The sequence below is a fragment of the Setaria italica genome, chromosome II (genome assembly GCF_000263155.2).
Source record: "Setaria italica strain Yugu1 chromosome II, Setaria_italica_v2.0, whole genome shotgun sequence".
In the NCBI taxonomy this organism is placed as follows: domain Eukaryota; kingdom Viridiplantae; phylum Streptophyta; class Magnoliopsida; order Poales; family Poaceae; genus Setaria; species Setaria italica.
In genome coordinates this window covers 36,197,948-36,215,349 of record NC_028451.1, presented here as the reverse complement: position 1 = coordinate 36,215,349, position 17,402 = coordinate 36,197,948, and the positions used below count along the sequence as shown (strand labels likewise).

The window sequence follows — 17,402 nt, the reverse complement described above, 5'->3', positions numbered from 1 at the left end:
CGTAGCAAAAGGTAGTCTACTTCAATTTAGTTGGAAAAGTTTTAGTTTTGATTCCGTATCACTGTAAATAGCACACAAATGCGCGAGTAGGGAAAAATGTGTTGTACATATAAAACATATAAAATTCAGAATGATGACATGGCCTGTTTTGAAATATTAGAGAGTAGTTTTTAGCGTTCTGCTGTGATCTGATATATTTTTAGGGGAAATTTTTTTTAGCATAGCCCTAATATCTTATTTTGCCAAGAATTTTTGAGGAATTCTTAAGAGTTGCTGATTACACCACATATCAACAACTACTCGGTGCTAACGAGGCAATCGTGTAGCGCCATCAATCAAGAGGAGGGAATGTGTAGGTGTCCACGAAATGCCTTGCACCTTGCGCGTTTGCTAAACCCAAGCCAGACCTTAAAAAAAGAGAATAGAAAAGGAAAAACCGGGACCCGAATTCGGCTACTGCGCCAGGCGCGAGAACGCTCATCGTACTCCCCCGGTCTCCCCTCAAAACGGGGGGACTGGCGGGCACCGGGGCGGAACACGAGGCCACCGGCACGAGCACATCGCCCCACCGGCGCCTACAACTTCGAGAGGCAATCTTGCCACTCGCAAATCCCCTTCCATTCGGAAGCCTCCCGCCCCGCCGCCTCTTCCCGAGCGCGACATCGCCGCCTCTTCCCGAGCGCGACATCGCCGCCTCGTCGGAACCCTAGAACCCCGCCGGCGGGCACCTCGTCGCCGATCACCGGGCATCCGCCATCCACGGCGATGGCGAGGGCGGCGGCGCGGCCGCGGCGGCTCGAGCTGGCCGAGCGGTGGCGCGGGATCCAGGAGGACGAGGAGGCCGAAGACGGCGGCGAGCCGTCCGCCGCCAAGCACCGCCGCCTCATTCGGGCCAAGGAGGAGTGGTACGTGCGGCTGCAGCCCTGCCAAGTCTCCCCTCATCGCTCACCCACTTCGCTTATCTCTTAAGACGGCGCGGCGGTCGGTACTATGCGTAATCGCGCGCGGGTTTAGGGGTGTCTTCGTGGGTTTAGGATTGCCCTGGGATTAGGATTCGAGCAACTTGGCTGCACATTACTAGGCCTGGGATTTGGTTTCTGGCTAGTTGGATTTGGCAGTGCGAATTTCAGCGCCTTACTGCCTATGAAGTCTCTCGAGCTCCTCACTTTGACTTTTGTAACTTAGCTGATCGAAACTCGCAGATTCCAGGGTTTACTAACATCATGAATGCAAGCATTGTTTATATTGGACTGTTGGAAGTCTGGTGGCAGTACTTTTATTTGATAGGAACTGGATTTTTTGAAACTGAACTTTTTCAATGGTGGTTGCAGACATAGTATTTGATTTGTAATGTGCTCAGAAGTAGACACTGGATGCAAAGTCTTGGGCATAAGGATTGAGTGTTTAGGTTCCAAGTTTGTTGGCAGTAACCAGTAAGTTGGGGAATCAGACGATCATAGGTCGTCGTATGATGGCTGTTACACCTAAAGGGTAGCAAGCTAACTATGCGGATCTACGTACATGATATGGGTTTAAGATTCACTGGCCTGAATGTAAACTTAGCTAGCTAAAAAGTGGATCTAAAAGAATGCTATGGGTTTAAGATTAGCTGGCACGAATGGAACTTTCCAAATAGCTCAAGGACATTATTTACATTACTTTATGTGGCGTTTTATGTAACAGGCTTTCATGCCAGACATTGGATTAGGCATTTATAGGTTATAGCCAAATTCTATATGTTTCGTGGCCCATCTTTGTTAATTTTAGTTTCGGCACCAGAACAGTTTCATGTAGGTGAGTATGCGGACAACTTATCCATTTGATAACCACAACAGTAAAGTGGGGGTCACATTTACTTGATTTTGGAAAGAAGCATTTTCTGAGTTTTAACTGACATTTCTGCAAAAGATACAGTAATCCCCAAAAAAATTCTCAGTGAGCACGGTATGAGCTATTTAGCTTATTTTCTGCTTCTTGATCTGATATTGGATGTGCTGAGAAAGTTAGTTATTAAGATGATTGATTATGATGTTGAATGGTTGGTTTGACAACGAAGCTTTTCGTCCCGATGACTATTTCAAAATGGGTAAAGCTGTGTACCAAGCAAATGACATGGCAAACCTAATATTGACCACTGCTTGGTCACCAAATTAAAGGACTATTACTCCATTTTTCAATTCTACTCTGCATCTTTAGTTCCAATCTTAGAATGATATGTATCTAGTGTTGTGTTTAGGGAAACTTAATTGTTGTTGCTTTTTTATACCACAGAAATATAAATCTTGAAACAATTAATTAGTCAATGGTGAGAAGGGTTTCAAATTATGCACCTGTGTAGAAATTGGCATTGTTTTTTTTTTCTTGATTTTCTGACATTAAATGAAAGCTGATGTAGTCTAGGGTTATGATGAAAGACATTTTGGTCTATCTGAAATTAACCTGCCTCAGACACCAAAAACACGCAAATGCTAGTTCATGATGCTCCCTCGTACGTCTCCCTTGTTATCGTAATGAGATCTTACACCTCACGTTTGTTAAATCATCTGCAGGTTTTCACATTGTTATACTTTCCTGGTAAATTTGCCAAAAGAAGAGCATATTTGGTGTGGATATGCTGATATTATGGGCCCCTTCTTGGAAACATTCCATGGCTTCTTTGACGATAAGGATGATGAGTCATCTCTTAGAATAATATGGAGACGAGTTTCTCAAGAAATGGGTATTTGCACACAATGTGTATGCGAACACCACCAGGCGCAGGGATTTTTCGATACTGAATATCGTTCAGATACTGTCGATCCCCTTCTGAAAGTATTGCGGCTTCTTGATGAAGAGAGGGTAACGGAGCATCTTATACAAATCAACAAAATGATTCAGCTCAAGGAATATGACCCTTCATGCCATGGTGAAGAAGTTGTCAGCATAATGTTCGAAGTATGCTCCATTCATGCGATGCCTTTTCAGTTTCTCTTTCTGCAACTTGTTGATTTCCTCTTGTAATTTGTAAAAGTTGGATTTCTTTTATTTACTTTTTTTTTCCTTGAGAAGTATGGTCATGAATTATGATTAACTGGAGACTCCTATCTTTTCTTTTTATTGGATGTATTGTGATTTTAAAAACTCATTTCTAAGTTTGGATAACAATCAGTCAATTATATGCATCTTTGTGTATAAAAGCTGTATCAATGTATTCATTTACCACATATCTCTTAATGCAAAATTTATTTTGTAGCAATTCATGATATATCACACAATAAATTGATGGTCAAGCATAACTTTTAAAGACTTCATTCAAATCCTAATGCAGCCAATGAAAAGAAATTTTGGGAATAGTAAAAGGTCACATTACTGCATAGAGTACACAGATAAATTGGCATTTATTTATTAGTGCATTTGCATACAATGTTTTGTCTGCCATTATCACACAATCTGTCCTTCTGATTTTATTATTGTTATAGGTGATAATTGACACCCATTGAATCTGTACGTATTTCACAAATTAATTGAATACCATTTGCTATGTTAATAATGTAAGAGGAACATTATTAGCCTGCACATATGGTGTACTGTGTTTGTGACCTGTAAATGAGCAGCTAATTTCCTTTTTCTTTTGTTATCTACTGTTGACAATGAACCTAATACTTTTATCTGCAAAACAACAAACATCCGTATCTTCTATAAGTATCTACATAAAACCATCTCATAGGTTCTTAAGTTCCGTGACAACCATGACCGACTCTTTATCCTTTTTTGTGTTTGCAGGTTTTGATGTATCCTGTTCTTTTAGATGACCAATCTTTGGCTAATCAGTTTCAGATGTTCATTGAAACAATTGATGAATCATATGAATTGAGCCTTTCAACTAATCAGCAATACCCTGTAAGCTAACTTTTTCCCTTGATCCCTGCTCATAGCACAAGTTTCTCAGTTGAGTATTGGAGACTTAAAAGCTGGAGTTTTTCTGGATGATCAAGTAGTCAAGGATATGTGTGTCTCGCCATTATTTTAGCCTAATGCTCAGATAGTATTGTTAAGATTCTCCACCTGTATCTCACAATGTTTTTAAAACTTTCAAATTTAGGGTGTCTATGCCCTACTTTTCTTCAAAAGTTGCAAAGCTCGGGCTATTGGGCTTCGATTGGCTCGATCCATGGGGAAACTGAGGTAATACTTGCCAGTCGCCACTTGTCCGTTCATCACGAGCCAAGAAAGTTACGACATTTCCGTAGCATATGATATGTAGAAATACATCTAATGATCTAGACGGTTGTGCAATGTGGACTTTAGTTGGCATGGTGGTTGGGTGGTGAGACTGCGCTAGGATCTATCAACTGTGTCGATAATGCTGTTTCCTGTCATCCATAGGCCATAGTGTGTATTAGAGCTTCATACTTGAAATTTTAATAAACACGGAACATTAATTCGGAAGCCCTTATAAGTGGTACCGACCTTAAATGCTCACGATAACATGAAAAATCAATTTATTTTTCATATAAAATTGATCAGCTTATGTTAAAGTTGTGCTTTATATATCTATACGTCTATTCTCACTTTCCCTGACTTTTAACTCATGTAAAATGTTTGGAAGACTCATACAATTCTTAAACCCAGCTGGCCAGCTCGTTTGTTTCATGTATTTAGTTGTTCTTGAGCTCTTGGCACAGCAATCAAGACTAGTGGTGAAATTACTTAATATTGTTGTAGCTCTTTTGTTTCATATATTTAGTTCTTTAGCTGTTGGCAAATCCGAAACAAACATTAATTGCAGACACAATTTTGCAATTTAATGAGGAGCATTGATTAGGAAAATTTGGCAAGTTATCCCTGTAAAGGTAGAACAATTTCTACCATGGTTTTTAAGGCTTCGCCTAGGCCACAAGGCGCTCACAGATCCTGGGAGTCTCCATTCACTGCCAAAAACTTGGGAAAACCGAGAAGGAAACCGGCCCACAGGGCCAAGCAGCCACAGCATGTCCTATGCTTGCTGAATCTGGCGCCGGTGGATGGTGCAGCACTCTCTATGGTCAGCTGCGGTGGCGGCGGTTATCAAAGAGCGCAGAGGTATCGGTTATCAAAGAGCTCAGCAGGGGTGGTTGGGGCAGGGGAGCGAGAGGGAGGAGTAGCCGGGGCCTAGCAGCACAACAAAAAGAAAGGTGGGGGATGCAAGCGAGGAAGGGGGAGCTGAGAGAGAGATCTGAGGAGTATAGGAGGGTTTCTACGAGAGGGAAAGGCACATTTGTGCTGGCTGTTTTGCTATTTCTCAAGAGCTTGGTAAGCCATTGCCTTGGGTTGCCTAGGCATTTGGAAGGGGGTGGATTGCCATGCGTCACCTTTACGGCCTTAAGAACCATGATTTCTACAGTAAAGTCCTATTAGAAGGGCATGCTGACTTATAATGCTAAAACACGAGAGGGACATGAATGCTTCTGTATTTATCCTTTAAATACTCCTTTTCCTTATCATCACCACTTTTCTTATCAGTTCATAGAGTATTGAATCTTAGGTTCAATGAATCTGTTGTTGTATATAACTCACCATCTTAACTCTATACAAGGAAGCAAGTTGCATGTGAGCAATTGCTCTAATGACGTTAAGCATGCTGGGTTTTGCTTTAACCTAGTTGGGATTTAACATATTGGGTTTTGTTAACCAGGTCTGCTTTAAGTATAAAGTCATCATGCAAATATTTGAGTTTTTGACAATTTGCAGGAGAGCAGTTGATTTGGAACAATTGCAACCCTTAATGCAAAAGTATATTAACTTTTTGGAAGCGGAAGTTCTTCCATCTACTTCAGAACATTCAAGGCCTAGGGTGCAGCTGAAAAGAGCTGACATATGGCTTGGATTTAAATCACTGTATGTGTGTTTAACACATGACTTATTGCTTATGTAACTCAAACATCATGCCTGCTAATTTGTTGACTTGGTTTTGCAGCCTTGGATTTCTTGAGGCGCCAGCTTTTGAAGATGGAATTCTGGAAAAGTACCCTGTATTCCTGAATATTGTACTTAACCATGTCAGTGATGACACATCTGATTTGTCGTGTGCTGTAAGTTGCCTCAAAGCTTCATTTGAAATGCTTGGTAAGTGTGCTACGAGTTTCTGTTGACCTGCGGTACTTGCTTAATTTCAAAAGTTAAATTCTCTTGTTTTAGGTTGCAAACTTTGGTTGAGAACAACACTATCACCTAGTGTTATGCGAAACACATTATTAGGTCACTGTTTCCATACCCGAGATGAGAAAAGTCACAAGGAAATTTTTGATCTTTTCCTCCCATTTCTTCAGGCATGTTTCTCATTCCTTTACTGAATTGTCTTCTCATCTAGCAAACGTTAATGTAATATATGATAAGCCAGTTATTTATATGCAGTCACTTGAAGCACTACAAGACGGTGAGCATGAAAAGCAAAGGAGGAACATCCTATATTTTCTTCTTCATCAAGTCACCCGGAGTAGTAATTTCAGTGCTCTGATGAGAAAAAACGCCACTAAGGTTAGCTTATGTATTTTTTTTTCCTTTTTAGTTATTTTTGTCTTACATACAGTGGCCAATGAGCGTAGCTTATGGTGCATGACTGGGGCCTCCACACTCATGAGCTTCTCTTTAGGTCGCTGGCCCCTGACTCTTAGTACTGAGAGGTGTTTTGGTTGAGGTTGTCTGGATCCTAGACTCTGGCGCGAATGTAACTTAGTTTCTCTTCTTGCGTGTGCGTGCGTGCGTGTGTGTGTGTGGGCGCACGTGCGTGCTGCAGAGATCTCTAGGGCTCTCCTTTGTAGCTCCCTTCTTAATGAGATGACACGCAGTTCTCCTGTGCTGTTCCAGAAATCAGAAGTTATTTGACTTTCCATTTAAATCCCCTCACAATTTTATTTCCTGTAACCCTTGTTCTTTTTTCTGGCTATTAAGTTCCACCTTTCTCAATTGCTCCTATATTGTTTTTGCTGTTTCCCCCTTTTGACCTGGTTTGGTATCGCTATCTTCGATTCCTTCTTATTATAATGACGGGCAGGGGCAGCTGTCCTGCCAATTCGAGAAAAAATTGCCACCTTTTTGGGACTTGGACTCATTTAAAATGGTTGTGTTAGCTTGAAATCCACAATGCCAAGGGACACATCTGTTGTGAGGGTGATTTCCTTTTGTTTCAGAATACTATGCAATAGAATGATTTTTGGGTTAAACTAAGCATGATTGACCTTGACATCTTGCCATCTTCAAAACACTGTATTGGGGATCATTGACTTTTGGTGCATTTGGTGATGAAGTGGTTGAATATACTTTTATCTTGGTGTTGCGAAGCAACGCATCCTTGATTAGGTTCCATCATGGGATTTTTAAACTATCTTTTATATTATATATCACCTTTAATGTAAAAACTAACCAAGCTACTGCAGGATTTTCTTGGATATTTAAAATTGTATGCTGGTCATCATTTTTTTACTGATTGCAAAATATCATATTCTGTTATTAGTTATTGTTTGTGATGACTTTTCTAGTTTCCTTTCCCTTCCAGATTGCCCTTCTTATTGTTCAAAGAGGATACACAATGTGCCCTCCTTGCCCACCTACCGAATGCGCCCATATGTGGTAATGAACAAACATGCTTATTCTGATGATAGTTTATATCTATTAGATTTCTCGTTATGTTTATGATGTATTGAGGCCATATGTGATAGTTAATGAAATTTTTAGTGATGCTGACTAATAGAAACAGAGGGGAAACCAACAATTATGCTGCTCACTGAATATTTCATAGCAGATACCTTTACTGTTTCATGCATGCTTTTGTTGAATGTTATTGGTGAACATGGTTCCTGGTCTTTATATTTTTAATTTCTTATACAGCTTTGCTTTTAAAATTATTCAGTGAGAAAATAGCATGGTGCCCTAGGTCATGTGCTGTCAAACTATTTATTTCTGAACTAAAATGATTCTAGTTAGCATTCAGATTGACCATATGGGGATTATGATTATAATGGGCCCGGGTTTACAGGTTGGCCCGGGTTTACATGGGATGTTCATGGGTTCAGTTGTCCTCTGAGCTGGGTGTTTTGAGTTTTGACTGTTTCAATGTACTGACTTGGGAGTGAAATGGCCCAATCCAAGCCAAACTATCCCATGTCTTACTGACTTGACTGCTCACACATATTTCCACCAAGGCAATTCATTGTTCTGATGTTCTCTGAATCATAGAGTGGATTATTGTCCGTCCGTCCGTCCGTCTGTTTCAAGCAAAAAACTGATGTTTTTTTACTTCTGCTGTATTGCCATTTTCTCCTTTAAGGTTGCCTTAATTTATCTATTGTTTCACGTCATCTTTTGTTCTTTGTTTTTTTTTTGATAGGGGGCCATCTTTGATAAGTTCGATAGAGGATACATGCTTACATAGTTCATTGCGGCAACCTGCACTTGGTCTTATATATATTATCATAATTTCTGATGCTTCTGCCTTGATTTCCTATAAATTGAAGTATGAGTCTGTTAAAAAGGATAATATAAGCAATTCTGTCATGTTTGCGGATGATGATGATGAATTGCCTTTCTCGCATGACGCTGAAGAAAAGTCTCAGAGCTGTTGGAACGACTTCAATGTTCTGAACAAGTTGGCAAGCCGGGAATGCAAGGATTGGAAATGCATCCCTTTGCTATGGTATCTTACAATGGTTCAGTTGGAACCCTCTAAGCTACCCATAGCATTTTCAAAAGCAGTCCTTTGGGGATTGTCTCATATATCTGTTTTAGAGCCTGGGTTAGCTACAGAGTCGTCGGTGCCTGTGAATGTTTGGTTATCATCACATGTCGGAGAAGTTTCCTCAACATTTACATGGCAAGTTCCAAATGGTGCTGATGATGGTGGAAGTGGGAAGGATTGTATCAATACCCTCAAGGTGTCACAGTTTTGCGTTCTCTTATTGAAAGTATTTAAAAGGTTGATCCTATTTTATTAATTTCTTTTTCTTCTCATTTGGTCTATTTAGTTTGTCTGCAATTCCATATTGACATCTTGCATTGACTGCAAACCTTAAGACCTAAATATTTTTTTTTGCCAATATGTCATATTTACATGAAATTAATACCTTTTAGATTATCCATTCATGTCATGACACAAATTGAACAACGTGGGCTCCAAAAGCAATGGACTTGGGAACCAATGATGGGAGAAAGCTTGATATTGGTGCTAGTTGATAATAATGATGTAAGGTTACTTCCATTATCTTTCATTCTACCCCTAATTTCATCTAACTGGTTATTATTATTCGTTACTGTACTTGTTATAGGATGTGCGGCAAGTTGGGAGGGCTATCTTGGAACATGTATCCCAAGCACGGGGTCTGACTTCTGGGCTTCAATTTTTGTGCTCGAGTGCATCTTCACTCTCTGCTGTTTTTCTGGGTCTAAGATATGCAGTTCAACTGGTAAAAAAAATTCATACTTCCCCTGTGTCTGGCATTTATCTTCATTTAGCTTTGTTGGAATTGAAACATGAACCTAAGTTTGAAATTCACTTGGTTGGTCTCAGACTGTCAGTTTCTTGCAGTTACTGGAGGAATACCAGCAGAAACAATTTGGTCATATTTAAATCTTTAAATTTTGTACAAACAATTTTGGGATGGGAATCATCTGGTATCTTTTAATTTTAAAGGGCTGTGCTATTCAATTTGACGATCAATGAGAATGATTGTTTTCTCTTACCTATTCATACAGTTCTCTCCTTTTATTCCTTTGAAATTTGGAAATAGTTAATACTGATATTGTCTACTTGTTTGAAATATCTAGGTGGGAACGAGATCAGTTTTGGCAGATTTTCATACTTTCCATCACCTGTTTTTTGTCATGTGCAAACTACTTAAGGAGGTTGTTGCTCAAAAACCTCCAGTTGCACAGCCAGGGAAACCTTCAGAAGGGGGTTTCCTGCGGCAACCCTATTCAAGCGTGCTAGGTAGCCCACCAGAACATGTTGTGGATGTTACTAACTGGGAGAAGTTCTGCACTTTGCTTTCTGCAACTCTCTGGCCTTTCATTTCCACATGCTTGAGAGAAGGAAAGGAGCTAATAGGTACCAAACAGTGTCAGGTGAATCTCTAGCACTGTTTGTTATAAAGTTTGACAGCATTGTTCATATCGAATTGCTGTTATTTCCACCTGTTATATCTTCATGTATAAATATTGTTTCAGATATCTTGTGTCCGTTTGCTTGAGTTGCTTCCTCTGGTGTATGAGAGGGTCAGTATAAATTGTCGGACCCAATCTTGCAGTATGACGACAATGTTTCAGGACCCTATGGATATTGCATGGTTTCTTCACTTGATCCACTGGGGAAAATCATCTCTCCTTGTGATTATCAGACATTGGAAACAGTGCGTGCTCTCTTTATTGAAAGAACTTAAAGGTTCATATAGTGGTACTGGTACCATTCAGCGCTACATTGAAGATCTTGACAATATCATTTCGCATGGTTAGAATAATGCTCAAACCTTTGAATGTATATAATAGAAGCTTTGAAAAGAATTCGTAACACCTTTTGCCTTGCTTTCAGATGCAGTCAATATTGATGAACTTGAAGAGAGTGTTTCAAATCTTAAACTTGCACTGTCCAAGGAGGCTCCTGCAACAGTTAAAAGGGGAGAGTTAATTGATGCACCGATGTTCAAAGAACCAATTGTTAGTGTCCCTTCTCCAGTTCAGGGGAGACATACTGGCATGGACAATGTTGTGAATGTTGAAAGCACAAAGCCCTCCTGTTCACCAGATATTCACGAAATAATACTCCTTTCAGATAGTGAAGATAATTTAGCGGCTGCGGATGTGTCCAGTGAGGAGGTCTTATCATCAGTTATGGAGAATGATGCATCAACTACTTCCAATACGTCGAAAGAAGTTAAGCGTCCAGAACAAAGAATGCTGACTGAAGCTAGACACGTGCCTTTAAAACCGCAGATATCCACTCCAGCTAGTAATATTAGTGCTTCTTCTAGACCCATATCAACAGATAGTAGGGGCAACATTGCTGCCTCAAAACGTTTAGATGGAATGAAAAAGACGAGGCTTCCAACAAATGCAAATAATAATTCCTTTTTACCAAAATTGGTTAAATCATCTGTTAGTGGCACTTCTCAACCACAGCGTCCAAATTTGTCATCAGGTACAGAAAAATTTAAGTCAATCTTCAGGGATATATCTGATGATGAAGATGATCCTTTGGATCATGCACTTGATAATTGCCAAAAGCCACAAATCCCTTCAGCAAAGCCTAGTATATTAGTTCCTAAGAGACAAGTTGTTCAGCTTCCAGTGCCTGTTGGAAGAAGACAAGGTTCTGGCTGTAAGGTTGCAAGTACACGACGGCTTCAGCCACCTAAATTGGGCAGCTGGTTTAAAAATATATTGGAAATGGACTACTTTACTGTTGTTGGGTTATCTTCTTCTGAAGTAGTAAAAATGCCTGCTTTAAAAGAAATTCCTGTATGCTTTGATTCACAAGCTCAATATGTTGAGATTTTCCAGCCACTAGTTCTGGAAGAGTTTAAGGCTCAGTTGCAGAATTCTTATGTTGAGACCCCTCTTGATGACATGATTTGTGGATGCATATCTATCCTGTCCGTTGAAAGAGTTGATGAATTCCTTATCGTCCGTGCCCGCCCTGAGAATAGTCAGTCTATCAAATTTAAAGGCTGCATGGAGAATGATTTAATACTACTCACGAAAGATTCACTGAAGGACCCAGAACAGCAAGTCCATGTGCTCGGGAAGGTGCAGTTCTTGCCCACCATTGTTTGCTACTCCAATGAACTAAACTCTTTTATGTGCTGTCTAATATTTTTCTATTCTTTCAGGTGGAGAGGCGTGAGAGTGATAAAAATAAGGCATTGATTTTTGTGATAAAGTTCTTTCTTTCTAGTAACAATGCACGTCTAAATAAAGCGAAACGACTTCTTGTTGAAAGAAGTAAGTGGTTCTTAAATCGGGTTATGAGCATGACCCCTCAAATTCGTGAATTCAGTGCTCTCTCATCGTTAAATGATATCCCAGTGCTTCCAGCAATCTTGAATCCTGTTTCTTGTGCTGAAAGCTATCATAAATCTGGAAAAGTGCATCTTGATCGACTAGCACACCCTTTGAGGAAAGTATTGAAATCATCATACAATGAAAGTCAGCTCCAAGCTGTAAGCATTGCCATTGGATCAACAAGCTCTAAAACAAAATTTGACCTCTCCCTTATTCAGGGCCCTCCAGGTTTGTCTTTTCACAATTTTTATCAGCAAGTTTGTGCAACTCTTGTCACCACATGTCAGAAGCATAAATATTTGTACTTGTTTTTTTCCTGCAGGTACAGGTAAAACAAGGACAATCGTAGCAATTGTAAGTGCTCTGCTATCTGTACATGCAGATAACTCTTACAAGTTATCAAGAAATGAATCTGTGAATAGTACTGATTCTACCAAGCCAAGAGCAAAGATTAGTGAATCTGCTGCTGTAACTAGAGCTTGGCAGGATGCAGCCCTTGCTAAACAATTGGAAAAGGATTCTCAGACAGAATGTCCTGGAACGACAGAGCGGTTTGCCAAAGGAAGGGCTTTAATTTGTGCGCAGTCAAATGCAGCAGTTGATGAGCTTGTGTCAAGACTCAGTGAGGGATTGTATGGTACTGATGGAAATATGTATAGGCCTTATATAGTGAGAGTTGGTAATGCGAAGACAGTTCATTCTAATTCATTGCCTTTCTTCATTGATACACTTGTGGAACAAAGATTGTCGGATGAACTGAAGACTAATAATGATGGCAAAAATTCATCTGATGGTGAATCCTCTAGTTCACTTAGGGCTAATTTGGAGAAGATCGTGGACAGAATTAGACATTATGAGTCAAGGCGAAAACTAATTGAGTCTGATAAAAGTGAAGATGGTTCTCCTGTAGCTGATGAAGATGAGGTCGATGAAGTTTCTGATGAAGCGCTTGGTGGAAAGCTTAACTTTTTGTATGCACAGAAAAGGAAAGTTTCTGCAGAACTTGCCACTGCTCACGCACGTGAAAAAAAAATAGCTGATGAAAACAAGTTTCTAAAGCACAAGGTACGGAAGTCAATTCTTGGAGAAGCAGAAATTATTGTGACTACACTGAGTGGGTGCGGCGGTGACATTTATGGAGTTTGCTCAGAAACTGCTTCATCTAATAAATATGGGACTTTTTCGGAGCATGCTCTGTTTGATGTTGTTGTTATTGATGAAGCTGCACAGGTATTATTTAATGCTTACTAGGTTCTTTAAATTGCTCTAGCTCTATGTTCAATTGAACCAAAGAATAAGTTTCTCTTGGTTTCCTTCTTTATAGGCCCTTGAACCTGCAACACTGATTCCACTACAGCTTCTGAAGTCGAGAGGAACTAAATGCATAATGGTAATGCATTACTTTATAATACTTTTTGGCAGCACAATTATTTTGAACTACACTGAAGCAATACTAGATTTCTAGTTACTTACTTAGCAATGTCCCTTTTGAAGGTTGGTGATCCCAAGCAGCTACCTGCTACTGTGATGTCTGGATTGGCTAGCAAGTTTCTCTATGAGTGCAGCATGTTTGAACGCCTACAAAGAGCTGGTTACCCAGTGATTATGCTGACTAAACAGGTAGTCTATTATTACGGTATTCTCTTTCTATAACACAGCTTAGATGCCTTGTCGGCTGGGCCATCCAAACACAGCTTAGATGCCTTGTGGAACACTGCAGTTTATGCTATCTGCTTCTAAATAGCTTTGTGCAATAACAACCTTGATGACATTATTAAATGGAGTAACAGGGTCCTCAAAACTGTCTATACCACGAATGTGCGGAGCTTGGCCCTTGTTTATTCATTCATTATGTATTCATGTATTGCTGGATATGTAAGTGAAGCAGCCAACTTTTAGGCTAATTCCTTGTGCACTTCTTTTGATTTGTCTACAGTATCGCATGCATCCAGAGATTAGCAGATTTCCATCTTTACATTTCTACGAAAATAAACTGCTTGATGGTGCTGAGATGGCTGAGAAATCAGCTTCATTCCATGATCATGATTATCTTGGTCCATACATGTTCTTTGATATTGCTGACGGTCGTGAACATTGTGGAAGGAATGCTGCTACACAGTCACTCTGTAATGAGTTTGAAGCTGATGCAGCTCTTGAAATACTTACTTTTTTAAAGAAAAGGTGAGAGGATTGTTTCTCTCTGCCCGCTTAAGGTTTATTATTGTGCAGGAAACTGAAGCTCTATGTTTTCTTCATGAACAGATATCCGTTGGAGTTCTCCTCTAGGAAAATAGGGATCATTACTCCATATAGAAGCCAGCTCTCTCTACTGCGTTCAAGGTTCACTTCTTATTTTGGGCCTGAGATTGTTGCTGAGATGGAGATAAATACTGTGGATGGATTTCAAGGTCGTGAAGTTGATATCTTGGTGTTGTCAACTGTTAGAGCCTCTAATTCATCAGATGAGAGGCATCGCACTGGTGAAGCACGCAGTATTGGGTTTGTTGCAGATGTTAGACGCATGAATGTTGCACTGACACGTGCCAGGCTCTCTCTATGGATTGTTGGAAATGCAAGAACTTTGCGGATCAATTCACACTGGGATTCCTTAGTACGGAATGCTGAAGAGCGGAATCTGTTCATCTCAATTAAGCGGCCATATCGTTTGATATTTGAAGAGGTCCAACCTCATTCCAGAGATATACATGGTACTACTGGTAGCTACCACACTAGTCATCTCAAGAAGAAGGATAACGGAAAGGCTGCTATGATGAGCTCAAAGAGAGTTGATGCTCGACTCCAGAAGGAGCAATCAACACATGCTGCCAGGAATGTAGAAAAAGATGGTAAAAGACCTAAAGAAAAATCAAAATCGGCATCATGCTGGGACCAAAAGGTTCCTAGAGCTCAAGAGTCGAGTGTGAGATCTTTTGTAGACAGGTCAGAAAAGCAGAATAGTAATATGAGATCCACCAAGAGCTCATGGCAAGAAAACACTGATCAGGATTCTGTGATGAGAAACCAAATGGAGGTTAAAAAGTCGACTGTGCATAATGATAATCATCTGGAGCTTTCTAAAGGCTTGGCAAAAGGGGGCTCTCTTGAAGGCTCCAGTGTTAGAAGGCAGATGGAATTGAATATACCTGTGGTGCAGAATGTTTGCAAGGAAACTAACAAGGCCTCGTCAAACCAAGACTTGTTTCAGAATCCGAAGGGCTCATTGAAACATGGTCTCGACTTGAAATCAGCAAGTAAGAAAGATGATGTTTCTCCACCAGCAGTTCCTGATCTGCAGAAGTTGATACAAACGGCTAAAGGTGCAAGGAAGTTTTCTGAGAAGCCTAGATGTGATAATCCAAATAAAGTGGGTCGCTCAGTGAAACATGATGGAATTTTGGATCCAGCAAATAAGAATGGTGCTTGTCCACCAACAAATCCTGATACGAAGATGGCTGATAAGGCCAAGAGGAGGAGGTTCTCCGAGGAACCAAGACCTGGGAATCCAACACAAGTGGATCCCTCACGTCCATCTCATTTCAATGAAGCAAGTAGCCATGTGCCAGAACTCAAGAAAAGCCAATCCACTAAATTAACTAGTAAAAATGATTTAATTGCAGAAAGAAAACGACAACGTGAGGATGTCGATTCTTTGCTTTCTTCAGCTCTTATATCATCATCCACTCATCGTACCAAGAAAAAGAAATGAGAAGAAGCCAAGGCAAGTTCATGCTACTTTAACTATGCTAGAGATAAATAATAGAGCTGGTTATAATCATGCTACCTTAACTATGCTACAGACAAAAACAGAACTGGTTGTGTTCTTTTTGCTAGTCAGTGCTTTGCCATCAAGACACAGTTGTGTACCGGTGTTTGCTGCTTTATATACAGAACCTATGTCTGCCGCATAATTGAAAGTTGCACAATTTTTTCTTTCTGTTGTCATGTTTGATCTTATATCTTTGTGCTTTGTTTTTTGATAAAATTTTGCCCCTTTTTATTAAAAAATATCCTTAATGGTAGTTTTTATACTGTGGCCGTGTATGCTTGATTAATGATTCATGTGTAATTCTATATCCACACAAATTTAACATATCTTTACTGGATCTTTGTTCTGAGTCATTTTGTAAAAGCAAGCTTTGCTATGTATCAAGTTTTCATCTCTTCCTGTATATGTGTTCGTATTTACTGCAATTGTTTTGGTCTGCTGTTCTGAAGCTAACACACTTCTAAAATTGTAATCAGGTGGCAGCAGACATTTCATCTGTTCTGTAGATCATAAAGAACATTTAGCCCACTGACAGGATCGTGCTGATCTCATGAATACTGCAGTTTCCGTGGAAGTGCTTGAATTATGAGTTTCTGTCTTCCAAAGCTGGATGCTGTATGATTGGCAACGGCCGGTGCCTACAGAGGGAGAACTCCCTCCGATTCAGTGACAAGATCGTAGCAGCTGATTTTCCTAGTTCTGGATTTCCTCTGATGTCTGTAAATTGTTTCTTAGAGCATTTTATTTCCCATTTTTATCCATTTGGATGTGAGCAAAATGGGACCATATGGACAAAACAGACTGATCATACCGCTTGTTGAAGTGCAAGCCAATTTTGCCCTGTAACATTTTGTAAATAACACCGTTGGAGCAAGAGCGCTGACAGAATTTGACATGTGCCTGGTGGTGTCCTTCAAAATGAAAGGGATATCACGTGGTTTGCGTCAGAACGAAGGCTTGACTTTTAACCAATTCTTTCGTTTGCAGGACGTAGTTTTGTCTACCGTGCTAAATTCCTAAATGTTGTGTTCTCGTCCCGTATAAATAGTGTCAAGCGTTCGTCGTTTTAGCTTGTTCTCGTCCCGATAGCACAGCAGGCGTCGTTTGGTGTAGCTCTGCTCTAGCTTTTTCAGCTCCACTCCTGAAGTCCACGGTTGATGGGAGGAGCAGCAATCATCAGCTTTTGCATTTGGCTAGAAACCTCCACCCGATGGAATCTAGACTCGAGGTGCAGAAATGGGAGATTGTTGGTGAATTGTCTGTGCTACCTTTTACGTTACATGTACTATCCCCCACCGCTACAATATCCGATCAAGAGGATGCGCCTGCGCACTAGGCACATTTATGCTCAACACAGGGTTCAGTAGCCAGACGATACACAGAACCAAACAATACTCTCTCCGTCTCAGGAAAAAAAAGTCATTCTAAGTTTGTTTTAAGTCAAACTTTCTCAACTTTAACCAAATTTATAAACAAAAATAAATCAATATTTATGGCATCAAATAGGTATATTATAAAAATATATCTCAAGATAAATTTAATGGCACTTATTTCATACCATAAATATACGTTTTCCTATAATCTTGGTCAAATTTAAAAAAGTTTGACTTAGGACAAAAAAGACATCTAT

The 17,402-nt window shown here is 40.0% G+C and overlaps 1 protein-coding gene across 2 annotated transcripts; it reads left to right on the top strand.

Annotated features, from left to right (window-relative positions):
* Nucleotides 1-462: 462 nt before the first annotated feature.
* LOC101784644 lies at nt 463-16,744 on the top strand. 2 transcript variants are annotated; one of them, XM_004957184.3, is made up of 22 exons: nt 463-905; nt 2,550-2,934; nt 3,763-3,879; nt 4,082-4,164; nt 5,710-5,856; nt 5,936-6,084; nt 6,157-6,287; nt 6,373-6,495; nt 7,514-7,587; nt 8,345-8,929; nt 9,085-9,196; nt 9,279-9,416; nt 9,778-10,074; nt 10,177-10,456; nt 10,538-11,751; nt 11,835-12,234; nt 12,329-13,236; nt 13,331-13,396; nt 13,501-13,626; nt 13,943-14,187; nt 14,269-15,724; nt 16,249-16,744. In XM_004957184.3, the coding sequence occupies exons 1-21, from the start codon at nt 766-768 to the stop codon at nt 15,710-15,712; spliced, it is 7,164 nt and encodes a 2,387-aa protein (XP_004957241.1). In that variant the 5' UTR covers nt 463-765; the 3' UTR covers nt 15,713-15,724; nt 16,249-16,744. The 2 variants fall into 2 exon arrangements, with proteins under 2 accessions (XP_004957241.1, XP_004957242.1); XM_004957185.2 differs by lacking the exons at nt 463-905; nt 2,550-2,934; nt 4,082-4,164.
* The last annotated feature ends 658 nt before the right edge of the window (nt 16,745-17,402 follow it).

Bases quoted from the DNA above. Each gene is read 5' to 3' on its own strand.
- LOC101784644 (XM_004957184.3), top strand. From the start codon at position 766: ATGGCGAGGGCGGCGGCGCGGCCGCGGCGGCTCGAGCTGGCCGAGCGG. The intron at 5,857-5,935 runs GTATGTGTGTTT...TTGGTTTTGCAG, and splicing joins TGGCTTGGATTTAAATCACT to CCTTGGATTTCTTGAGGCGC. The intron at 6,288-6,372 runs GCATGTTTCTCA...ATTTATATGCAG, and splicing joins TTTTCCTCCCATTTCTTCAG to TCACTTGAAGCACTACAAGA.